Source organism: Bombus huntii, chromosome 11 (assembly GCF_024542735.1).
Source record: "Bombus huntii isolate Logan2020A chromosome 11, iyBomHunt1.1, whole genome shotgun sequence".
Classification (NCBI taxonomy): domain Eukaryota; kingdom Metazoa; phylum Arthropoda; class Insecta; order Hymenoptera; family Apidae; genus Bombus; species Bombus huntii.
Window position 1 is genome coordinate 2970110 of NC_066248.1, and position 27358 is coordinate 2997467.

The 27358-nt window shown below is 41.1% G+C and overlaps 1 protein-coding gene across 1 annotated transcript in view; it reads left to right on the plus strand.

The window, feature by feature from the left end:
- LOC126870973 (bone morphogenetic protein 1-like) overlaps positions 1 to 27358 on the plus strand; it is a 49843-nt gene that overhangs the window by 6186 nt on the left and 16299 nt on the right. The window contains exons 2-4 of the mRNA XM_050629236.1: positions 24138 to 24290; positions 24392 to 24596; positions 25499 to 25774. Of these exons, the coding sequence (XP_050485193.1) occupies positions 24138 to 24290; positions 24392 to 24596; positions 25499 to 25774 (634 nt within the window). The remainder of the gene's footprint in view (positions 1 to 24137; positions 24291 to 24391; positions 24597 to 25498; positions 25775 to 27358) is intronic.

The following is a 27358-nucleotide window of genomic DNA, read 5'->3' on the forward strand; positions in this document are numbered from 1 at the left end:
GAGATGACCTTTCCGCCGTAGGATTTTTCACCGGTGCGGTGAATTTTTTCTTCTCGTCAAACTGCACGGGCCATTATGGAGGCAATTATCGGCGCGACTGACTTTTTCCTATCTCGGCTCGGTGGAACTTCCATGAAATTACCAGCCCGACGAGAAATGGAAGATTTTATTTCCCCATATCGATCTCCGCTAAGGTTTTTCCAACTCCGCTTCCTTGCGTCCATGAAGCTTTCTTCGTCGTTTCTTTTCATTTTCTCCCGTTGCTTCCTCGCAACTGATTCAAGACAATAGGATTAAGAGAGAAGAAATAAAATACCCGATGTTTGCGTCAAAGAAGAAAAAGAAACACATCCTAGAAAGCGTCGACTTCGAAGATTCTTATTAACAAAGAAGTTTCTACACGAAAGGATGTACACGCGTTACGATACTAATGGGCGTTTTGCATATATGGAAGAATAATTGGCAACGATAAATCCCGCCTATTCCCAGAGAAATTTCGTGTAAATCTTCGATTCTTTGGAAAATTGCACCGATATATCGTGTCGGATACGATCAGAATAATTGTTACTGTTTAATACACCTAACCGAAGAAGGTGCGTGTTAGCGGAACGTAATTGTAGAGCGATGATCAATTAAAACAGCCGCTCTAAATCATATCCACGCTACTGTTAATTAGCCAGGAAATTTTCTGCAGTTTTTCCTCTCACGCTGCTTTACAATTAAAATCTTTGTCGGCCGCTTGCGTAGCGCGCTTATTACGAAATATACAGCGTGACTCTTAAGAGGTCCACGTGAGCTCATTGCCCGGAAAAAAACACTTATGCAAACGACAGGGAAACACTTTCTGTTAGCATCGTGCTTGTTCCAAAACGTAGAAATAAAACTTTCCAAACGGCGATATTTAAGTCAGGCAATTATATCTGTAGATACTTGAGACGAAGCAACAATAAACTCCGTAAGATCTTACTTTTTACGCTTGGAGAAAGAGAGAAAGAGGGATATCGGAAAAATTGGAAAGAGAGAGGAGGAAAGGTATCGGGAAGATGCGAGCCACGGGCACGAAATGTTCCGTGGAGCGTAGTTGACGTAGGCGGGTCTAGCCGCAATTGGGACATGAAAAGCAGGTTCGTCGAGCGTGCATCGGTCGCGTGCAGCGAGATGCATTATAGCGCACGCGAGCTGCACGATACTCGAGCGGTCAGTCTTTTCATCGGGCCGAGTCTAAAGCACGCAGAACGGTACCTCGTGCTTTTTGCTCGTTAGCTCGGGACGATCTTCGTCGTGACCGCGCGCTGGATCTTACGTGAACGAGGATTTTCCAGATCGATCTTGCCTTCTTTACCTTCTCTTCGTTCCCTTTCCTCTCTTTACTTTGTTTCTTTTTCTTTTTTTTTTTATTTCTACGTTTCTTTCCACGTTTGCCGATCCCCTCTTGACCACCGTGATCGTCGATAAGAGCGTGAAAAAGGGGAAACGAAGCAGAAGGCAAAGTTCAAAAAGTTCCCTCCAACAGAACGCGAAACTCGATGCGCGAATGCACCCGATACGAGATGTATAAATATCGATTTTATAGAATCCGCACGCGTATGGGGAGAACCGCGGCTTCTCGTTGGCCACGGCGGAAAAGGTAGAATCGAAAGGTGTACTTCGAAGGTTTCGCGTGTTTCAGAGGATTTCACGGTACGTCGGTCTATCAGCTGTTTATTGTGGATTACACGCGATTGCGACGTGGTTTTAGCAGCCACCGTCGCTTTGCTTCCGCGCGAAAATTGATCTATCGTCGATAGCGCGTGGAAAGCGCGCGAATACGTCTCACGAGTGCTTACGCGTTTACGTATATTCTTCGGAATATATTCTTGTCCTGTAAATAGGTAAGGTAAGATAGAGTTGTTCGAACCGAGCAAAGTAATTTATTAACAGCGTTGACGAATTCTTCGAAAAGTTCGTGGCGATTCTATCGTAAACTACCATGGAATAATGAAATGTTATGAGAAATCATAACATTTGGTTGGATATCAAAGTGTATTATATACAAGTGTAAGAAGAGAAAGTTAAAATTCGTTAACAAAACGCTCGCGCGATTTCCAATCCGTCAAAACTATTACGGTCAGATGTCAACGTTATTCTTTTGGATGTTGCGTAAAATACTACCCGTTAATTCTAACGAAGCGCGAAGCAGCGAGTCCTCTCTGATTTTTACACGAGTCTCGTTTCTTCTCGGTGAAAAGAATTCCTCCTTCAGGGGGAAGGTTTTCAACGGAGCCGAGTCGGTTATGACGGTCATTACGCGATGAATTTTAATGCATTTTAGCATTCTCGACATTTCCTATGGCAGCTTGAAAGTTCCGCGAACTGCCCCTAACGGATGGACGTACGTACGTACGTACTCTCTTTCTTTTTTTTTTCTCCGTCTCTCTCTCTTTCCTCCACTCTCGTTTCCTCTTCTCGCGTCCCATTCAACGTTCTCACTTTGTTTTTCGTTAAACTTTTATCTCCACGAAACATGCGGTCAGGTTTTCCGAGTTTCCCACTCTTTTCCATTTGCCCGACGTTTCACTCTTACACCCCCGTTGCATTGTTTTCTCGTATATCGACTGGCTAGTGCATAATTCGTAGGCACTTCGGAGTATAAAAAATCAAGGAAAGTATTTTCGTTTCTACGCTATTGGATTTTTTAAAGGGATTCGACGTTCGAATAAATTTTGTATATTCCATGCAGACTTTTCAACTCCTCTCTGCTTTTGCGTAATTTTTATTAAAAATGCTTCATACTTTTGCTACCTACGAATAATTCCAGTCGGAGACAATGTAAAAATTTAATTTTCTCTGCCTCGTTTTTAACTCCGGAGAATGTTAACGTTACGAAAGTTTCCTTCTAAGTGATGTATAACGGAGTAAGAAAGGAGTGAAAACGAGGAGCAAAAGATGTTAAATATATTTATGGACGTTTCTGACTTTAATCTCGACCATTAACGATTATTCGTTACGAACGACTTAAATATTTCGCGGAATCGTTGAAATTCGTTATTTTTCTCAACATCTCACGAGCATAAATCTTCTACGCGAGAATGCTAACTATTCTATTGTAACAAATTCGCTGAGAATTTTAGGACGTTTAAAACACTGAACACGTGGATGAATCATAAGATTATTCGAGTGGCGCGCATTCCATCCAATTCTTGAACAGTCGGATAACTGGAATAATTTTCTACCGTATCGCTATATGTTCTAACGTTTCGGGTCCATCCGAGGAACGACAGCAACGGAAGAAACGGAGTAACATTCCAATATGCATTGCTGACTTGATCGAAAATGGACGCGAAATGAACGTAGCAAGAGAACAGAACGACCCTCGTTATTCTCGCGAAAAATGTTTCAAACTGCTGATGATAGTCGCACGATATCGACATAAGTATTTAAAGAATGTCGGACCACATTTGTCTGGTATATACGCGAACGCTATAATAAATTACTATGGTGCGCCAATACTTTTTCTAGTCACTACGTATCCTTTTAATTCCTTAACATTTTATTCCTTTGGAACGTCTTCGTCTTCATTTTGTAACGTCTATTATAACGTCTACTTTATTATGCCGTAACTCTGTGCGAGACAGTTTGGTCGAAGAACTCGAACAAGGTAAACGCCGATAAATCAGTCGTCGAAAATCAGAGCTCACTTCTCGATCGTAATTGAGAGTTCGCGTGGAGTTGGTTGCGATTCCCTGAGGAACTTGTCCATGAAATCAATGAAGCCCGATTCAGCTTCACTTTCAAAGAGCTGGAAGTTACACTTGGTCCCCTAAAGAGGAACCATAGAAGACCGCTTTTCATTCGGTCGTCGGAATATGATCCCGCTAAATTCTTATCATCTTATTCCGTTACGTTGCAACTTTCTCAATTACTCTTCTTCTCTTCGCCCTTGTCGCTGGCCAACTTCTCCCACACACCGACGAATCCAAACACGGTATAACGTTTCGGTAATACGTTATATTTAACCGCGTAGTTATATACACAGGGTGTCCCGTAATATGTAGGATCCCATTTCAAGAATTAAACCCCTCGATAGCCAAACTGATCGACTCTATCTTTTATCAAATTAACGAAAGGATGTTGGAAAACTTTCTTGAACCAGCGTATCTTCAAATACGTCACAATGCTTCGAGCATCTCGTGTAAAAGCAATCGGGGAAAAATGGCAATCGGGGGATACGATACTCGTTTCTCGTAAATATTCGTACGAATATTTTTCATTGTCACCGATTCCTAAAACCAGTTCCATATAATATTACAGAGCAGCCTGTACGCGCATATAACGCGTGGAATCGGCGTTACAAATCTAGAGCTCGTTTGTCACCGAGCATAATTTATCCAGCCAGCGTAACCCAACGTTATAAAGTTAAATCTCATCAGGGAGCAATCCCTTAGGATCGTCCATTTGGCAATTAACTGACTTTGTCTAACGGTGTTCTAAATACCGAATTCGAGCGGTAGATAGCTGAGACGGTCTCGTCGAGACAACGTCCAGGTAGCACCAGGCTGTTCGCATATTGTACATAGTAACGTGGCGTGGCCCGCGCACGACCTTAATCCTCCGAGGGGCGAACGAGTCCCACCGGGCTGAATGGTGCACATCGATATAATACAGATGTAATATCACACCTCTCGTAGTAGTTACGTGTCGCCCAGTATTCCGATACGTCCGCGCAATCACGCGGTTACGCGCTGGGAACACGCCTTTGCTCCGGAAATAGATATTCCTTCGGAGCAACTCCGCCAGGAATTCCAAGCATCACGTGAGAACGCCTCGAGTTCGTTCGCGGAACGGGGTGACCGCTCTTCGAATCGAACATCGTATGTCTCGATTTACACTGGTGATGGTGTACGCCGCAACGTTTCATTGGTATTTAGGAGAGTTGGGCAAATGCGATGGCCTCTTCGAGACATTCCACATTTCGCGAAAATGTTGGGCAATGGGATCGTATCTATAAAATGGCATCGTATTTGCGGGCTCGTCTTACGGCGTTATCGAGTTAAAGAATTTTATCGTCTTTCTAATATTATTTCGGATAGCTTATGTTCGCGATATAAGATTTATAGAGGTTCGTGGTGGTGGAATTTATTCGCGCTATTTCGCAGCAGTGTTGTGTTTGATTAAATCCTATCGCGCGTTGTAATGCAGCGCGCATTCGTACATTCTGCGTGATATCGCGGAATATATGGAATGCCATTTATAAAGCGACCGCAAAGGAACATGACTTTATTGGATATTAGAATTTTCTTTGTACTTCTTGCAGGAAATTTGATTCGTCGTGCCGCGTAAGGAGAAAACATACAGGGTGATCCTCTCCGACAATAGATCTTATTGTAATTATTCTAATCCTAGAAAGCGTAAAAAAAGGCGCTCGGTGATCAAACTGAGAAACTCTTGACTTTCTGCAATTGAAAATATAATTTCGTCCGGTGTACGATATCTATCTCTGTTTGCACGAAGAAACTGTACCGGCGCGAGCGTTCCTTTAAAATCGTTTCTCGATAATATTATAGAGGGGATGTTTTTTCCCCGCGTAATTGCATTAGCGAAAGGTCCCGGACTAAAATCGCGGGAAAAAGCGAACAAACGAACATGTACGCGCGAGAGCACACAATGGAGCAACGTTTAAACGAATAATTTATTGAAATTCACCGGAAGGAAACGCTCTCCCCTGTACTTCCACTTTTCCCTCCTTCCCCTGTTTGTTTTCGATGTACATATCTTTTAATGAAGTCTGTTAAACAAGCGACGGGGAACGAGCGCATCGATGGAAAAAGCAGATCAAACGTTCCTGCGGCGTATACGCCACGAACGAAACGGGATAACGAGATATAGAGAGAAATAACAACGAGGACGATTCTCTCGTGACACGATGTGGCGTTTACCGCTAACGAGCGCGCTAATTGGCATAAACGAAGCCGCGCCCGCGGGAGTGTAATCAAGTAATTCGATTAACGCTGTCGTCTAGTTCCTGAATGTTTTTCTCTCGTGTAACTTCGCGATTTATAAACCACCCACGCGTACACTCGTCGATATGATTTTCAATAACAATGCTTATTCCATCCGCCCAATTATCCGACGATAGTCGTGTTTCGCGACAGCGTCAACGAAATTTTACAGAGTTTCGTATAACGTGCATGATAGGTATATTCGTAGAAATTTTCCGTGATAAATCGAATGCTTTCGTGAATTATCGTATATACGATTTACCATATCGAGATATTAATTACACGAAATTAAACGAACCTTGTTCTTCGGCGGATATTATATTTTTCACCGGCATTCACCGTTGACACGCGACAACTCGAATTACCTTCCGCCGCTTTAATTCCGAAGAGACGCAACACACGCGTCCCTCGCCCCGATTTTCCTTTCGTTTTTCTTTCTTCCTTTCCATAGTTTCGCCGCGTTCTTCTCCTGTCTACCCACTCGTTACCATTTTTCTTTCCTTCGCGCTTCCTCTTCTTTTCTCTTTAACCCTTCAACGTCTTGTTATAATGAGATATACACTTGTGCACTGGCTGTCGTTGACAATAGTAACAGAATGTCGAGGGTTTGCTACGACGCTAAGGTCAGTTGTTGTCGAGTTTCTTAACAACATAATTAAGTGAGGAGAAAATTAATGAACTCGAGAGTCTGCGCCAGGGAATTATTATTTTTGACAGTTTCGAACAAAATCCATCGATCTCGTAGTGTGTTGCGCGCTCGGGCGTAAAACTGCGATTAATTAATTATTTCGGTGTTCGATGAAAATTTCCAGTTATGTTTTGAAATTTCCAGCCTGCAACGTTCTCGAGCATATTTCACGAAGTATTTTGCCAGAGAAAAAATACCAAGAGATTAAATTGCGTCGATTCAATTAGCTCCGGTTAATGATATTCAAATAAATCGATAAAAAAAAATATTTCGAGGGGAAACGCCCAGCTTTGAGCATCACGCGAAAAATTGCTACTGATTATTACCATTTGACGAGATATGAAATTACCAGCAGATAGTTAATATAAAATCGGTCAATAATTTTTTGAAAGGTTTTAGAGTAAGCTAAGTATCGAAATTAGATCCATTTCACGCCATTAATGGAAGCAAGTTCAAAGCGACTAAAGTGGCTCGAAAAGTGTGGGGCATGAAAAGTGAGGGGTCTATCGATTCGTCTGGCACTAATTTCGTAGCAAAAAAAAAAAAAGAAAGAAGAGGATCGAAAGACGATAGCGTCTAACGGACGCGTCGAAACAGCTGAAATTTTTAAGTACAAGATATCTTATTATACAATCTACTATCGTAGACACAACGATGTAAAATTCCTATCCAAGATCTTGCGTTATCATATTTTCGAATTAAAGTCAAATAAAAGTTTCCACATGATAAAACAAACCTTCGCTGAAGCAACAAATATCTTGCGACGTCTATATACATCTTCAGATTGATTTTAAAAATCGGTATAATCATGTTAGTTGCACTGTGTCTCGTAATAATACTAATGAAATTTCGAAACAATTTATATAACACGTACGTATATGTACATCATATCCAATGTATACATCAAAGTTTTCTATGGAAAACGTCAAAATACTTTCGCGAGCCACGATATATCTCTTCGATAAACGATAATACTTAACCTAGGAAGTGGGCAGAGGTCAAATAACAAATTGATTCGTTGGTGGAATGGTAACAGAAGCATAATCGCTTGGAAATCCAGTAACCTACAATAACGCATCGAGAAACGGCCCCTTCCCTCTAATCCCTTGCCCCGGTAGAAAGGCATTATACGAAGTAAACAGAAATTAAGGGTTGGTCCGACCCTCATCGGCGATCTCTGCGGATGGCATTCTCCCTGCACTGCACTTGGCAGCTGTCCAGTCATTTCTCTTTCTTCCTCTCTTCTCCTTCACTTTCCAACGATTTTTCTCCACCGGTGGCCAGTCAGTTTTTGCGCCGCTGTTTCCGTCGCCGTTGAAATAATCCAGCCGCAAATACCGCTTTAATTATTCCATTCTACTTAACAGCACGGTCCACGATCGCGTTCGGTCCCTTTCCGGTTGCGCGATAACCGTTTTCCTCCTCATTTCGCCGAGCAGTTGGTCAGCTTGTCTGCCCTCCTCGTACACGACTGTTTCCTTTTTGCGCGTGTTTCTTTCTTACATTTTTACCCCCTTCTACTCTAACCCTTATGCAAGCAACAGAAATGTTATTAAATGCCCGAAGAAAAATCACTTGCGACTCGATACAAGACGCTTCGCGTTTCTACGTGTAAGTAAGACCTACGCCGTAAGCTCTTTTAAACGAATTCTCGCGGGAGAGAAGAATTCCGTGTTATCGAACGCGGCCGATCTTCAAGATGTTTTTAGTCTCGCGCATATGTAGCACGAGCGGGAAGAAGAGATAGCTACGTAGATGGTTTAATTACGGGGAAATTAAGGCCATCCTTGACGAAGATTTTTGCATATTTTCCTTGGTCTACTTCTTGTTTGCATTTTTTGCAATTTTTATCTCTAAAAGATACGCTGTTTCATGGATGATTTTATTCAGCACGAGAAGTTTTAGCTTTTAACGTTATGAAATTCGCGTTATTAAAATAGGAATTATTATTTCGAGGAAGACGTCGTCGCATTACGATAAAGGGATATCGTTCACGGTTTTAAGCTATAACTGGTACGCGTTTCACGAGAAAGTTACCCCTTCCGCGAAACGTACTTTACGACGAGATCAAAGAAAATTTAATTCACTCTCACTTCATTAACGTCCCGCGAAAGTGTAGCTCCAATTCTTTTTTTCGTTCTCGATATGAAATTAGGTGCGCCTTTCTACGCGTGCCGCTGCTTCCTGCGTCCTAATAGTTCACAATTAACGCATAATTACGCTAATCGAGCTCTATGCGACTTCTTTGTTAAACTATTATATGCGTTTCTCGACAGATTTCCTACTTCAAAAATTTCCTTCGCTTTGCCACGATAGAAAATTCCCATTTCTTTTTCCGAATCGACCGAATTAACTAAAAACAGTTTATAAATAAAATGTTGCGTTAACGAAACGCAGGTCTTCAAACCTGGTTCAGTTATGCGATCCTAAGAAGTAGAAAGAGATAAACGCGGATATTCATTTTTCAATGGAATTCGGTGGTCTCGTATAATATAAATACGCGGCCAAGTAGCGGCTAGCGCTATTTTTCACCGAAGGAAACGAGCACAAGCCATATTGTAGTTCGGGTAATAGCATAGTATAGCGGCCCATCAATCTCCGCAACAATTTATTGCGAGAATTTTTCTCCGTATCGAACGCGAAGAATACCGGTGATCATCGGTTTAACAGGCATCGGTTGACACGAGGTAAAAACGAATCCTCGAGCATTCGATTCTTTTGCGACTTTGCCGCCAACAAATTGCCCGGTGTGTCGCGCAGTTGACAATAGACGCGTATCATTGACGGACACGCGTCAAAGTAATTGAAAACCTTTGAAAGCAAATTGTGAACGAAACGGATAAATGGATTCGACGATACAGAATGATTTGTCGTTGATAGTATCTGCTTTAACACTGTCGATCTAGCGAACAAACGATAATAAAAGTTGCGGTGATTATATGGTGAGTTTTATCGGATAAGTTCATAGCATTCTTAACATTACGAGATCACACTTTATTTGCAGTTGTTCGTAATTGTTTGTAGTTGCAGAATATTCGAATATCAGGATGTTTTGACGATAGAACTTCTCGAATTTCTAACTGCAAAGTATATCCTTGGTACCGTTCTACTATCGCAAAGATTCCGTCAAGATCGATCGTTCGACGCGAATCAAACGTCCCCAAATTTCCGAGCTGAACCAAGGTCCGCGACCCGCTCACGTACTTACACGCATACGTCAAGGGGTGCCATAAACTCGGATTTCCACGTGCATTATGCGCGGCTAACAAGCAACCGTGTCGTTTGTTCAAATTTCAGCAGCGGAAGCAGCACGCCGGAACGTCGAAATAATTCTCGCTAGGTTGTGCAGCGCGAATCGCCGTCGTATCCAAGAACGTCCGAACGTTACTCGGTAACGTGACCGTGTCTCCGCTTTGTTCACCGGGAAAAGAGCAAGGAAGAACGTTGGCAAGAGAGGAACAGAGGGTGAGAGAGATGCGAAAGAAGAAGGTGAGGGGGTGCAAGAGGACCGACAGTCAACCTCGTTTCATTTAGTCTTGTCCTCGGCCCGTTTCCTTCGCGTACGGGTTTTGTTCTCCCCGACTTTTCTATCCCACCACTGTCCACCACGTCCCTCTTCCATCCTCGTCTTCCAACCGTTATCCCCGGCCTGTTTCCGGCTTGAACGCCCACCTCGCCCACTATGTGGGTCAGAGACACCGCGTATACTATGGTAACTGTAGCAGCGTGTCGGTCGTCCGTGTGCACCGCCTACGATCGAGCAGGTTCAAAATTTCACTTGGAATTCCGCGGTGGAATGTGGCAACCGTGAACGCGTATAAATCGAGAACGACCACGACGCGATGTCGCGAGCAAACATCCGATCCGATTCTGTTTACCGTACCGTGACGACCAAGTTTCTTCGCGTTTTATCTTCGACGCGAATAGGCGGATAATTTGCCCGTCTAAACGATCGGAAAATTTTTACCAGTTCTACGTTTTACGTTTGCACGATAATAACGCGCGGACACATAATTCGATGGTAGAATTAACACGCGTCTGTTTCTAACGGAGCGGCAAAAACGACAGGTTTTTGGGAAAAGCGTGTGGTGTAAAGAAGAACAATGTTTGTTGGCTTCTTTTGACGAAGAATTACGCTCTTTTATACTCGCCGTGTTAAAAACTAGAATTTCGTAATGCACGCTGATTAAAAAAGTTGCAAATGAATCGTTACGTTAACGCCACGTTGACCACGATGGATTAAAGTTGGCGATTATCTGCCTGCAATAAATTAGTTTGTGAAAACAGGTCCTTCGTTTTTCGAAATATTAAACGTTAATTCGTATCGGGCTTAACTAACAAAACTTAAAACTTCCGAGTCGCTCGATTAAGGATAATATTATCATTCAAAGAAAATTTTCCAACAACAAAGTTCGATATTGTGATAAAAGTTTAGATCGGGAATATCGGCGGATTAATTTTGAGGTGGATTTAAGCGAAAGTTAAACTTCTCCGAAATATATATAAACTTCAGAAACTTTTCAATCGTTCGGACACAATCGAGACTTTAGAAATTGGTAACTTTCGAATTGTTATCCGTTCAGTTCTGCCCTGTGGATGGGTAGTCTTACGACGAATCTAAAAAGCATTTCTCGAACGTTGTTTCTTTTCGACGCATTTCAATTTCGTATTATCCAAAGTTCATCCCAGCTTTGCCGCGTTAAAGTGGAACTGAAAAGATAAAGTTTCCCAGTGTAGTATCGGAAAAGGAAAACAACAAAAATTGAAAAGAACGCGTGTAATTTTTTTGGTATTTGGCTCCTTATATTATTTCGATCCTTCGTCCACTTCTGAAAGTAACGAATCGCGATTTTCGAAGTAATTTTTCATAAATCTCCTGCTTTTGTCTATCGATATGTAAAAAGGAAAAGGTAGAAAATTCGTTTTGTAATAGATTGCATGGAAAATGGCGCGACAAAGGATGTCCTCCGATCGTGCGAAGAGTCTGAAGATGGAAACGAAAAGAGAAAGAAAAACATTCGGTCGATGTCAGAGGTCATCAGACGTTCCTTTTTACTCGGGTCTTCCTTTTCCGCGAGTCGACTCTCATCCCAGGTGAGAAGTCAACCTAATCCTGAGGGATAAGTTTTCATCACGTCCGGCTAGCTTCTGCGTAGCAGCGCGCTTCCTGACTTTGATTCTGCAGAATGCTCGTCTTCCACGTTCGACCGAAATGACCATCGGCCACTTTTCCACTCAAATTCGAAATAATATCCATACGGAATTTCTATAAATTTTGTTCGTTTCTTGATAATCGTACGATACACTTACAAACGACCGACATAGTGGTTTCCTCTAATTTATTATTCGATGAACGATCAACGTTGTACGCTGCCCTGCTTAGTTAAAATGTCCTATCTAGCTCCTTTTATCTCTCGCGATACGTCAAAGTATTTAATGTTCTACCGGCTTTGACCAAATCGTCCAGCTGAAGAGTTTACCCAACAGGAAAGTCACTGCAAACGTCTGACGCGATCTACCAAGCAGCAGCAAAATCGTGCGAGCGAACAAAGCTCTAATTATTTCGAGCAGCGTGCGAATATGAACGCAGAACGAAGAACGGAATACAATTAAAGGTTGATTCGGTCGCGAGAGCGTAAAACGAAGATCGTTGTGCTCGTCGAAGGGGCCAGAGATGCATTATTCAACGTCAATCTCATATTCCGCGAGACACGAAAACAGATTCACGGCCATAGAGCGAAACTCTTGACTCGGGTGACGGTACAGGCGAAAACTTCTTTGTCAGTTCGCGGCGAATAAATAGGAAGAAACGTAGGTTTGCCATTTCCTTTGTATAGGGTGCAGCCAAAGGTAAAGCCATACGGATCGCCATGAGCGTGTCACGGGTTGATAGGCCATCTCTTGGATGGTTGATCGGAGGATAGAGAGAAAGGCGGATGTGCCACCTTCCCAAGTTGCATCGACTTCGATTGATCCTCGGACATATGCTCTTTGGACGATATCCGGTACATCGTATCCGCCCGAAAAAGAAAGAGGAAAAGTGTTTCCATCTTCGGTGTCGTTTTCATTCGGTTGGATGAGCTGCGAGATGGAATAAAGCAAGAGCGTGGATGGGAACAAAGGTGTTGCTTGTACGTTTACGATGGTTCTCGATGCGAACGATTCTCGCAAGAAGATCATGCGAATGTGTATAGAATGTTTAGGACTGTGTGTTTAGAGAGTTTATAGAGGATTCAGTTTCGCATCGTATTGCATGGTCCGTTTTCTTGCGCACGTGCAATAACTTCAGACGCTCGAAAAAAATTCGCAAAATCGCTCGATGTACTAAGAAAGTGTCAAGTGTGAGAAGTTTTCATCTGGAGTTACACGCAAACAATCAACGTGTAAAGTCGTCGCGCTTGCATTTGCTCGTCGATTCGGAGGAGCCTTCCGCTCTTAGATCAAGTGCGGAAACAACAGATCCAAAAAATGGCAAAAAGCTTTGGTGCACAAAGAGGCAAAAGCAAAGGAAAGAAGAGGAAGGGGAAAATAAAGGGAAGAAAATAGAGAAAGAGATCTCCGTATCGACGCAAGTTGCACTGGATCGTTCGACGGGAGAGCGAAGTGGACAAGAGGGAGAAAAAAAGGGACGGAAAGTTGACGTCAGTAGCATACGCAAGCGTTTAATCCGACGCGATAGAGGTTCGCTGCGATGCGAGAGGCTTCTCCATTCGAATCAATACGACACACGTACACCGGGCTTCTATATCTGTATGAAACGCGGCACGACGCATTATCGTCGAATCCCAGCTACGAAAAGTTGTCGGTGAGCTGTGCCCCTTTTCCTCTGCCTGTCTCTCTTTCTCGCTCTTCTCGCGTACAAGAAACGTATGATTTCGTCGCTGAAAATCCGAGACATCACGCCCGAAAGTAACGTCCAGAGACGCGGGCTACTTGCTATTCGCTCGATTCAGAGAGATCTAACGAGAGATTACATGGATGGGCTATTATAGTTGTGAACAGCCGAATAATATAGATAATCTACAGATTTTTTCAGAGTTTAATAGATCGCAACTTCTACTTTGAATTTTTGAAATTATACATTTCGACGTTAGAATCAATTTGAATAATTTTCCTTTAGATTCTGATTCGGATAGGCAGGTTTTATTTATTACGTGTATTACGTGTAATAATAACAAAAAGAATGGACAGACAAATCGAATAATGATAAAAAATGGCGAGTATTATATTAATTAGATGATACTACGTTACTTCCTGGCCGAGGACCGAAATACACTTGAAATTTATTTTAGTAGAGCTGAAAGCTTCCCGTGGAATGCCATCATAACTCATCTTATGATTTATATACCACATATTCGTCTTGTTGTTTTACGCTTGCAGGGGATGAAACAAAGGGAATTAGGAAGACAAAAGTGACTGTTTCAACGCGAAGTAGCATAGTTTATGAGTGGAACTCGTTTTCGCGTGATTTTCCTGCGCGCGAAATGTAATCTTTGCTTCTGTATTCTCGCATTGCGGGTAAACAACTATGTTTAAACAAACGGTCGTTATTGCAAAGATATTCCTTCATTCGTACTCGCCAAAATATTTATCGATTTAAAACGCTGTCTATTCTCGATCAGTGATCGAGAAATGAAATAACATGCGCATATGTTATGAATATCGGTAAAGTAACGTCGATGAAGTAGAAAGAGCAAAGAAAAAAGGAGGAAGAAACGTAACAGATTAGACAAGCAGATCCCCAGAAAATTTAACGGAGATTGAATCGACGATACGATTGCTCGACGAACTATCGAAAGTTGTTCGATAGGAAAGCCCGTTCTATCCAGCTAACCGGAAGTAGCTCTTGTCTGGCCCGGTCTGTAAAGTGTTCCGTCTGTCCCTCTCCTTCTCATAACATCAATGCTCTTGCAAATGTCCTGGAAATGGAAAAGGAGGCTTCTGAGATCGATTCGGAGATTGAACCACTTCCGACCTTCCGTTTGGCTGTCAGCCACAATCCTGTGGTTGCACCGATCGCAGTTTCAATGTTATTTAACCTCCTTACACGTTTCAGCATTAATCGCGACGTAATTCGAACAGATTATGCTCTCCGCGTGAATCCGAGTTTCCTGGAAACGATAGCGTAGACGCACGTACCAAGAACTTTAGAAAAGTTAGTTTTCTTACCGATGAATGGTTCCATCGATGTCGGAATAATAATAGAATTTAGATTGACGAGCTAAATCTGCTTATTTTCATTGAGCTGTACGACTCGCTTGAAATTGATTGACAAAGAATATCCATTTCTTCGCGAGACAAAGGGAATTCTTTTAAATTAAAGTCAGAAGTTCCACGGTACTTTTTCCAATTCAAAAAGAATGTAAGAAGAAGGTTTCGCAAAGTCGAGGACTCGATGGAAAACGCAGATTGAATTGCGTAACTGTAATTTATTTTCTTTCAGAGTTATTCAGAAGCAAATGCTTGAATGGTACACAAAGAACGTTATCTTGCTCGTTACACGCTCTCTACTGATTTTCCAGTCCGGACTCCGTTCCACGCCTCCGACGAAAGAAATTGATAAAATTATGCTTCTACTTTCGAACGCGGTTAAAAGTTAACGATAGGATAAAATTTCTTGGTTAGATAAGGGGTACGATTCTGTTGTCGCGGGGCTTTCATCGAGGAAATGGGGCTCGAAAATAATCTCTCCGTATCATCCGGCGAATTGCAGCCACTCCTGATAATAGCTTCCAAAGAATCATTCCGATTCTCTAATTCCACAAAAAGCACCTCTTTATTTCAACGAAAAAATAAAAGCGTCGTACTAATCTCGTCTTCTGCACGTTGAAATCAACGTTTTCAAATTGCAGAACGTTCGCGCGATTATTTCTCAGCGTTTCTCCGCTAACTGAATTAATTAAACTCGAACGAAATTACATACCTGATAAATTATTTATACGTGCTTTCTACAAAGAAAAAAAGAATGTCTATAAAAAGAATGATATTACGCAGGATCGACGTAGGAAAGGGAGTACGCGCGAAAATTGCGATCGCTTCGACTGAGAATTGTTCGACGATAAGTAGAGTTAATCGTTCCGGTTCATTACTGGCAGGTCTAGAATGCGATTTTAACCAAGCATCAAATATTCCGGCGAATCCACGGGCTGAATGGCACGAAATCACCGGCTCGAAGCGAACAGGGGTTTGGCATTATGCGGTTTGTAACCGATTGCGCCGGTGTGCGTACGCTTCTGCAACAAAATTCATAGAGCGACGGTGTACTGTACGTGACGCGATGGAAAATTGAATTTGACGATTCTCGTTTTGTTTTCCCTCGAATGTCTATCGATATTCCGTAACCCTTCTCGATGGCCATTGAAAAGAAGCGACAATGTCGCTTGACTTATTTCGAGTGGATCAATCATCCTACAGATTATTTTTTGTCGTTTATGTTTCTCTCTCTCTCCCTCTCTCTCTCCCTCTCTCTCTCCCCCTCTCTTTCGTTTTTTACTTTTTTATACATGTAACGTTTCGAGTAGTTGCTCGGAATCGACTCTATTGTTCGCGATTCAAAATATATACTTGATATTCCTTTTAAGAGCGCACGAATTGATTACACGGCGTCGAAAATATTGTTCAACTTCAGGAACTTCGATATTTTCGTATATCAGGCCATCAGACTCTCGAGAGATTTTCAAAACTTGGAAATCTTCAAGAATCTTTGGAAGTGACAAAATTCCCGTCGCGTCTTTAGGAAGTGCTTTTCTCATCCATTGTGTACTTGTCACTGGTTTCGACGTTTACAGCGTGTTTATGTAAATTACACAGTTAGCTCGTAAATAATAATAGCGACCAATAACTCTCGAATAATATATAAAATATGCTATAAAGAATGTGACTTTACTCACGAGGGAATTACTTGCGTAAACAGTGAGACACGACGAACAGCCGAGCAAGAAAACTCCTATAAACTCTGGGAAGAAAGTTTTCGCAATATCTGCAGGAGACTGAATTAAGGAGAGCTGCACGAGATAGGTGCAAGAAGGTAAACACACCGCGAGATCCGACAGAACTGGAACTTGCTCGAGGCAAACTAAGGGAAAAAAGGTTCATTTAAATGTTAAACGAACGATGGTATACGATGCGACGGAATAGTAGCCTAGGGACAAATGCATAGGACGTACGCATAATGCGACACGACGTCGTAATACGCTGGTTCTGCCGTGTGCGGTCCCGCGAACGATATAATTAAAATATCGGTGTCACGTGAATAGGGGCTGCGAGGGAAATGGACGTTACGCTTGCAGATTTACCGAAACGATCGTGAAACACCATAAATTAATGAATCGTGGACAACACAACGGAGGGAAGGATATGCGTGCACGGTCCGTTGACTAATACGTACGTTCCTAATACTCGTTGCCAGCCACGACGTATTTACGATTGTATCGCCGTGAATCTGCCGATTTCGACCCCCGTCCCTAGCCCTCAAGGGACTACTGGCAATACCCGGTGTGTACGTGAACGCGCCTAATTAATTAACCGGATCGGACATCTGAATGCTGGCGGCAGCGTTTAATCCCGGCCATCGGAAAGGTTTCGCCGATTTTATTTATTTATCCTGATTTTGTCGCGGATACGTTTAAATGCTCGCGGGTTGCGTACGAATCAATGGGGTGACTTTTAATCCTTCCATGATTTAATAGGAAAGGGATCGCCGCATGTATTTCGTGTTTTGCCTTTTAAATTGTATCGTAGATGAGTTCATTCGTCGTCCCTTTGCATCGTAATTTAGTAATTAACAATATCGTTCAATTGACAAATTATGAATTTTGATGGAATATTGTAATTTATTGTGGCGTAATTTGTATGTATATGAAGTTAATGTGCTAAGAAATTAAATTTAGTTTCCGCGTGTGATTATATTCTATAGATTGTAAATTAGAACGTGGCAAGTGAATTTTGGTACACGAGGCGAACTTTATGAACCACATCATACGTAATTATCCGCATAGTTGACATTGTCAGCCTTCCAACTCTAAACCATGTCCTTTTGGAACGAACCTCCTCTCCCCCCCCCTCCCCTCCACCCCCGACCCCTGCCAACCCGTTTCATCAGCATTGCAGTCAACTTCATCAAAAATATACGGAGACACTAACGTCCATAGATACGTCCGTATATCGCGAATTATTAATCACGTTCCGCTTACTTTTAAATCGACGTCGAACAAATTTAACGTTACTACGCGCTTCGAGCAACGACGAAATCTTGAAAAAATCGACAACTTTATGTATTGTAGAAAATTATGCCAGCATAAAACATAGGATATAAAGTACACCGTTATCACGTAATATTCGGCGCATTATTTTCACCTGGACGATTAAAAGCGACGTATAAACCATCACCACCGACGGTGCAATAAAAATTTAAATTAACCCCATAAAGTAACAGGCGCGTGAATTAGTCCTCGGAAGGCGGTGAATCAATTCGATGGAATTATAATCACTTTGTGAGTTACTCCTTCGGAAACTATAAACTTACTGCATTGAATACGCTTGAAATATGAATCATACCGTTGAAAATCCTAAATCGACTCTATGGTATCGGGAATTCGAGAATTACGGTATCGAAAATTGCCAATTAACTTTCACGAATGTACGCTTTCGATCGCGATAATGTCGCATAGAAAAAGTCGCGTCATAGTGGGTATCTCGTAACGCGAAAGAATTAATTGGATCGAATAAATCGAGCCGGCGTTGTCCACGAGTTACCGGTCGCGGCGACATTGCAGTCGGTATTTACGACTCGGGGTAAATTCATCGGTGGCGAATTCGACGATTGCGACCTCGTTAACAGAAGGGTGAGATATCGACGTCGACTCGGCCCGGTGGGCAGGATCGTGTTCGCTAATTTCTAGATAGACAAATTATTCACCGCCATTAATAGGACACACGCCAACATTACGTTCAACGTAGGGATGAGTTCGATGTACGCGGTCCATGGCTGGATTAATTAAAGGAAATCGATCGGGTCTATCGATAAGATATAGCCGGGTAACAATGGCGATCTCTCGTGTTCCGTTCAGTTTTTCTTCCTCGCAGGATGCCCTTCGTATTGAACTGACGCGAAGAAAGAAAAGATAGCGTTCTTATTGTAAGTGGTATTGGCTTTGTAGTAGATACGGAGAGCTCGGAGCACAAAACGTGGTACAAGTGACGAAATCGATGTACACAGGTTTTTATGAGCCCGCCATTTATGAATGTACTATCCGTATTACGCGAAATATCGTGAAATTTTATTCGCATTGCTAGGAGACTCGGCTATCACGATTATATCTATCGGTAGAGTTTGAAACAAATCTAGAAACGTATCTGGAAAGTACGAAATGTTTGACAAAGCGAAACACTGGAATATTTCTTTCAAAATTGGGCAAATTTTAATGTTTTTGTTCGTTTGAAAAATTTCAGTGAAATTCTACAACATAGAATTCTATAGGGGAAACGTATATGTTCGTATATTTAAACAATAACCATTTTATTCGGACGATACTGGTTCTAGATGTATTATATTAGACATTCATGACAGTCCTTTCTATGCAGTGGAATAATTTTTTAGTCGGCCTGTTTCGTTGTTGGCTTACGTTCAATTGCGCGATGTACGGGATTTCGTATTGACCTAGATATTACGCGAGATCAATGTATTTACCGAGCTACATAAATCTTACGTTGCGCGGCACACACTGTGCTAGTCTCGCTGTAAAAGCTTTGACTTTATACGAAAACCTTTCAATAACATTTGCGTAACTTTTAATTGATAATTCGGTTTATATCTGGCGATCAGCTTCAACGATAAATCTGTGTCATGTTTACTTTTATACAATGAATACATGGTAAACACTTGTTCAATCCGTGATTACAAATAAAAAGGAGGAAGAAGGAAGCCCTGAAAAGCGAAGTATAAACTTCTATCGAACAATTAATATTGACACGCGACAAACATTCGCATTTAATGTTGATCTCGCGTGGTACATCGATGTTTGACCAATATTTATGCGATCTCAGGTCAACATTTACTCGATTCGCTTTTAAACTCGTGTTTGCATCTGTGGCGGAGAATGGTAAACGCGGTTCGACTGATTAATGAACGAAAGAATACTTGAATAGCCTATTTTCTCCCAATGCTTTATTTTCTCTGATAAATAGTGCTTCATCGCCGAGAAACTTGAAAATTTGCCCAGAACCGAGGTGGAAACATTTTTATTAAGAATTAACTATTCAATTGGAATGTATTTTCATAAAAGATAAATGTAAGTCGATTTTTCAATTTCCATTACATTTTTTTCCTGGTTTTCATTAGTTTTTCATATATTGCACATTCGTTCTCTGTCTAACAATCTCCCAGTGTTTCTCGTGTTTAACGGGATCGATCTTTATCCTCGAAATGATGTTTCGTTGCCCCGCTGTAGGCGATTCCGCGTCATATTATGTCGTACAGAACTACAGCTGATCAAACATGTACTTTGTTTGAGATACACAGTCTACGTTGAATATATTACAACATGGCTACATAATACGTGTTTTGTTAACCATACGTTAGATGTTGGTCGCTGCACGTAGATAATGACGTTGTACGCTTATCTTTGCTTTTTCAACTCTCTTCAATAAGCACTTTCACATTAAGAAATAGGCAATGTAACAATAAGACGTACTATATAGAAACGAATGCTTTAAAATTCACATTCCAGTCGCTGTAAATAGATTAATTTCGACTACGGTCAATAGGTGAACTCCGATAAGGATAACCTCTTGAAGTAAAAACGAAGTAATTAGGTAGTAATTAAGCGTTAGAGAAAATAAGTTAAACTTGATAATAAATTATAACTCGCTCGTTATACCACTTCTTCGAAGACATTCTCCAAAGAGTAAGTTTCGAATAATGAAATTTTAATATCTTTAAATATTCCTCTTTACTTGCATTACAACTTCTAAGTACACAGATACCTTGACGACTTTGCAGTAACAGTATGTGCATTTTATCAAAGTGTAGGATTTAACGACGAACTGGTAATTAGAAGCAACACTTATTACCTTTTCGTGGAATCACTAGGCTGTAAATTGCAGTGATACGACATTGACCCTCGGTCAGCCAAATCAGTCTATTTCGATAAGAACATCTATAGAAATAGAGATAAAAACGCGCGATATTATAAAAAATATTAATTTCTCATATTTAGGAAGTTATCGAAATATCGAGCATAGTACGAAGAAAAGTTTAAGAGAAAGCATTGTCTCCGCCGTTGGTTTCGATGGTTCTGGTGGCACAAGTTCTATCCGTGACGATCGTTACCGCGGCTCACCGAATTTGTGAATGAGAACGAACGCTCTCGAATCGAAGTAACAACGGCGTCGTTGACACGAATCGCCGACGAGTGTCATCGAATACTCGCGACTCGCCAAGTTCCGCCAATACCTGAGCCGTTCAATGCGAAGCCGCGTGAAAAAGAACTTCGCGAATAATTGCAGGAAATTTTCGAACATGAAATTTATCACGACTCTCGAAACTCGAACGCACGATATTTTTCAAACAATTAACGCCGTTTTGCGAAATTACAATCGACGAGAGAAAAAACACAGTATATTTCGAAGCATTTCTACGTTCGCGATGACGGTCGATCGGAAGGTGCCATCGTCGAGAGAACAATTTTCTGTAGGTGGAAAATATACGAACGACTGCCCGTAAAAATTATACATAACGAAATTGTTTCCTCTGAACGAGTCGAAACAAAGTTTCATTTTTAGAACGATATAAAAGATTTGGAAAATCTTTATTAGATAAGTATGCAGTAGTTGACGAAAGTGAACATGAATCACGTGTATCATACAAAATCCTTTGTACGATACGCGTAATATATTTAAAAGAATATCTATAAACGTTCAATTATTTTTGCGAGCCACAGTATGTACGATTTTTTAAAAGAACTCGTAAAAAAACAGTTTATGAATTTTTACTGAAACAAATAACTTCGTGATTTGGTTAAAAAAGAAAAAAAAGGAAAAAAAAGAAAAAGTAAATAGAAAAAGGGAAGTGAGATACGTCACTCGTGCTCCGCGTAGTAAGGAAGAAAATTATTACTCAGATGAGCACAGGTCAGTGCGGCTGCGCGTAAAATTCTGAATTTTTCACAATAGCCTTCCGCTATGAAAACACCGATAAGCATGACCGCGAGGGTATTTCGTCAACGATACCGAGCAAAACCGCCTGCCACCGGGGGTCAAAGGCCAAAAACGAAGCGTACGACATGTGGAATGCTGCAATCTCACAACGATCGTGGAATCACGCGCGCCGACTCCACTCAATTAGACGTTTATACGCTTCCATTTCACCAAAATGCAGCGTCGACTGGTTTCGTGCGAATTATACGGATCTACCACTTAACATGATACAACGTTGATGTACCACGATGATGTTCATTGTTGCTCGTTTGCACGTTTAGAAGAAAAGGAATCGAGAGGTCAAGAAGCGTGTTATTTTTAGCAAATTGATAGCAGATCGTTTGAAATTTGTATTTAAAACTTTATCGACAACTATGAGCAACCTGTTACCGGAGGCATTCTCAGAAAATAAGGAGAAAGATCGATGGTTTTCCCAAAGTGTTTTACGAGCTAAAACAGATTCGGTAGGCATTTATGCATCGTAATATAACTATTTCTCATAAAAATTGTTCAATTGGCTACATCGGCACGTGAATTACAAGTGTTTATTGTTAATTAAGACGACTCTTGGCGTGTACCGTCATTAATGTGGTAATCAGAACTGATTACGAGCAGTAAGAAGTGTTAGTAAACATAAAAATTCGATTATCCAACTATGTGCCACGATTAATTCGAATAATCAAGATTTCGCTAATTTATTTTTATTATGATAGGCATTGTTTCTCTATAACAGTTACAGAAATGACTAACGCAGCTTTTATATTGGCCAGTTACGCGGATATTGCAACGCCAATAATCAATGAATAGTTGACACGAATTTCTGATATTCAAATATCGTACATTAACAGCTATTTCTTGAACGGTGCTTCAACTTTCCCAATAAAGATAACTGTCCTCCGTTCAACGTCCTCCTCGTTTCTTATATTCGATTCATTCACGTTCACCCCGCTGGTTGGGTTCTTTACGCCACTTATAATCCGAACGAGACGAGACGAGGTCGATAGAAAGATCGATGCTCTATAATAGGCTAGCAACTTGTGCAAAGCTTCCGATATTTTAGACAGATTTCCATAAAACCGTTTCGTTTAATTCCACTTTCTTTTCCGAGCGATTTCCTCGTTCCAAAACAGGAATAGTCGAATCCATTTGATCGAATCAACATTGGGAACAGCAACGATGACAATCCCTTTCGTCTCGATCATTTAATTATTTCTCCATCGAGCATCTGACTCTCTAACTAATAATAGGAAATCGACCAGGTGGTTGACACGGAATTGAATAATCCTTCTTTCCAGCAAAGCGGTCTTCGTCCTCTGTAAACGTATCTTTTCTCGGTACGTGTCGTTAAAACCGAGTGGAAGAACGATAAAAGACGGTGGTCGATCATTCCTTACAAGAGTACCTTACGTGATTTTTCAGAATCTTCGGTAACTATTTTACTTCTTTCCTGTTCTCGCGCGACCTACTCGAACGGTTCGTTCCTTTTCTCGTCACGAATCTTCGACCCGCTCCTGATAGCTGATAACGCGACCGAGGCTGTTTACATCGGTCGAAACAACTGCAGTCGAACAAACTCTCTCTCTCTTCACCGATAACACCACGTTCCATGATTTATGAACGTTGATAATAAGGCAATGCGCCATGCTATAGCAGCCGAGTGTCTTGGAAACTCGCTATCCCACAGCTGGTATCGCTAACAAGACATATGGACGGTGAACGTCGAAAGTCCGAAGCACGTGCAGACGGGGGAATGTAAATTCGAGAATTACGTGGCCACCGGAGGGTAATGTTCAATCTTTGTCAGCACGCGCACACACGAGATTCGTTGGAGACGGTGGATCGCGAAAGCGTCTGCTCCTTCCGTCCTGCTCCTCAAATACGAAATAACGAAATTCCCGAATACGAGTCGGATTTACCAGCCAAGTATGCCTGCTCGCGATTAAATGGCATTAACTCGATGTCAGATGCGTATCGTTACACGCACGAGAGGGAAGGGTAAATATTTCGAACGTACAAACACAACTTGGTTAGAAAGACGTTTTGTCGTAACGAAAGGTTATACGGATAATTATAATTATAATTGTAGCAAGAGTAACAGTACTCGGTAGATGCGCAGAGGGAAGAATCGAAGATATTAGGATTAGAAAGAGTTGAAAAATACAGCAGAGAAACGGGAGATAAGATAAAACGAGCGTAATCAATTATCCGTAGTCTAGTCATAAGCTTCGTATCAAGATAGATTCATGAATGTGTGCGTCGATATGTTTACGTTCCAGGTGGGTTTCTGGGCGATATCGCGCTGCCGAATATCAAATACGAGACCGAATGGCGACAGCAAAAACTCAACAAGAGTTACCTGGAAGAGCTGGAGAAGTATCGGGACGAGGTGCTGAAAGAGGGTCTCCAAGTCGAAGAAGAGGGTCTTACAGGTAAAAAAGTTTTCTGCGGGCAAACTTTTCCATCATTCGGATGGTATATCCGTTAAGGTAGCCGGTTGGTCGATGTATGCTAGCGACAGGTGTCGTTCCAGAGATCCTTCAATTTAAAAATGAGCATGACGCTAACGAGGCGCATCAGGAGAACGAGGAGATCGTGGCTTCTCAAGAGAAATCCGAACCAATTATGGTGGACCGGAATCAATACAGCATGGACGGCGAGCTCGAGGGTGGATTCAGTTTTAACGCGAGGAACGAAGATGCTAGGCCTGGGGTGAGGGACGAAGGCGTTGAATTCAGGTAGAGCGGCACGAAAATTTCACGCGAAAGTTACGCGAACGCTTCCAGCGTGACGATGATCTGAGATTTTCAACTCAAAATACGTGCCATGTCACACCACTTGGGTGGTAACCTTTCTTTCTCATTTTCTTCTATTTCTTTTTTTTTTTTTTTTTTTTTTTTTTTTTTTTTGAGTATGGGACTCGGACAAGTTAATTCAAACGCCAGGAATAGCGAGTTTCGCTTCACAGAGAATTTTTTAATGCGAAATGCTTCTACGTTATTGCACCTGTTTTTATCCTCGTGTAATTTTTAAACTCTTTTTCGTAATGAATTTTTAAACGTATATTTTGTTGTGTAAGAGCAGATTTAACTTTTTTAATGGTACTCGTGATTTCTGTTTTCGAGAGAACGAATTATTTTAATAGACGATATTACGTATACGAATTCGTAGAATATTTTGTTGGAGAATTGGTCGGGTATTTAAAATAAACAACAGGGTGGTGATATGTACATTTATCTGAAAACCTACGAAACGAAGCGATACATTTTTGTATTTTGAGTGCCAATTAAAAGTATTTAGATACCTTTAGTATCAGTAGTATTAATTAAAAGCGGATGATATAGAATGTGTCTTGTGCCCGCTTTACATGCTTGTCAATATTATGTTGCGCGTATATTAATTTATTGTTTTGCTGGAAATATTCTATAAATGACACGAGTCTCGTTTATGGTACAGGTTTTAACTATCTTCCTCCGCACTCTATTGTAATTTTATAGTAAACACAAATTTCACGACAGACAAACTTCAATTTTGAACACCGAATTTCTGAATTTCTAAGTTAAATATTGAATTTATAGTTTTTAATTCCCAAGGTTTCGATGATTTTAAAGCGGTTTCGTAAAAAATATCAAATGTTTAGGCTAGAATCAACCACCCCACCAACCAAGAAAAGACATTCCGCTCGAAAACAAGGGCGTGAAGCCTCGCAAACGGCGTCGAACGTGAACGCTACAAAATCGATGGAAGCATTTTTGAGAACGTCTCAAGAGTTGAACGCGTTTCCCACGACTACTGAGAACGTGAATCAAATAAAAACCACGAACGTGGAAAACGTCGAGGAAGTGTTCACCATTCAACCGGAAAGCAGCACACGGAACGCATCGAAACGGCGTCATCGTCGTCATCACCGTAGAAGGTACGAGAATTTCTTTACTTCCCCTTAATGATTCACGCTTATCGTACGTTTGTATTCGAAAACTTTTCTTGTTAAATATAACTTTGATCGAAGAAATAGTAGTTTAAATTTTAAGAATACGATGAAGTCAGCGTATTCCGATTTTACGCGTTTAGAAAAATATTATTCGCTTCTAGAAATAGATATGCATGCGAAATAATTTTATAAAAAAAAAAAAAAAAACAAGGAAATCATCTTATTTCGTGTAAAGCACATTTGTCAAGGAAAGTTATCGTCGGATCGATTGGAAAGGTTTTAGAGTCTGACAGAAATTTATAGCGTTTAGATTACCCACAAGATGTTAATATTCGATCGATGTACCAGGAAATATGAAACAAGTCAGAAATTTATAAATTGATATCTTTCGAACTAAATCCTATCTCGTATTTTATTGACCACGCTGCTTGACCACGAAAATGTTATATGAGATACCCAACTTGCTCATGTTCCTGGTTAATATTTTTCCGATTTCATTTTAGGAATTCGATAATGACATTTCTAACGTACTGACCTATAAAATCTAATGATTAAGCGGAAGAACTGGATTTTACTTTTTGGAATAAAACCAGTGGGAAACGTTTTAACAAAAGACCTCCAAGCTGAAGTACCCATTGGGAAGTTAAAAAAAGAACCATACTCTATTTCCGATAGAGAAGTGATTAAGTGTATTGCCGTGTTCGATAATAGAGTTCGCTCTTTTAACTCGCACCCTCCCTATCACCAACAATTTTCCGCTGGTAGGGCTACTATGCCAATAACAATGGTCGTCATCGTAAAGCTGGAAAATGGGGACCGATAGTGCCGGTCGGGCATTTTCAGCCCTTGAACTGCCAATAACCTGTCAACATCGGCACACTAGTGTCTCTGACCGGTTGCGGATGTGTTCGTCTATAGATTATGCGCTCCTCTCTGAAAACCTACGGGGGATGAAGACGAAAAAAGGAGTAGAAAGGACGATATCGGTAAAATGCACTCGAGAAAATCCGGGTTTTTTAGTTTCACCGGTAGCTTCCGTAAAACTGCATCTTTTATATTAACGTCGATGAATAAAATTTTCTAAATCGAGTTGGTTGCGTAATAACATTCGCTTTCGACGTATTTTTTATCGTTATTTAAAACAGAACATGCGAAAAATTTGAATTTCAAGCGTACTTAAATAAATCCGGTAATGGATACAGGAGATGCCAGTAATGAATACAACATCTACCGGTATTAAAATTATTAAACGATATTTAATATTACCGTTAAAATATTCCGATGAAATTTACTACCGACATATATTAAATTTTGAACCGCAAACATTGATTTCTCGATTTCCTGCGCGTTCTCTCTTGTGCTCGCAAATCAGCACTTCTCGGTTATAGCTTCTCCTCGTACCTTTTTCACGCTTACAGTGATACTCAGCAGGCTTACGAAAGCGTTTATTTACGACCTGAGTTCGACATCATGAAACACGATCTCACTGTGATCTCCCAATGAAGCTACGGAGAATTCTGGAGAGGATCAAGCAAGAACCTGATACCTTTGACGTGGTCAAGCCCTGTA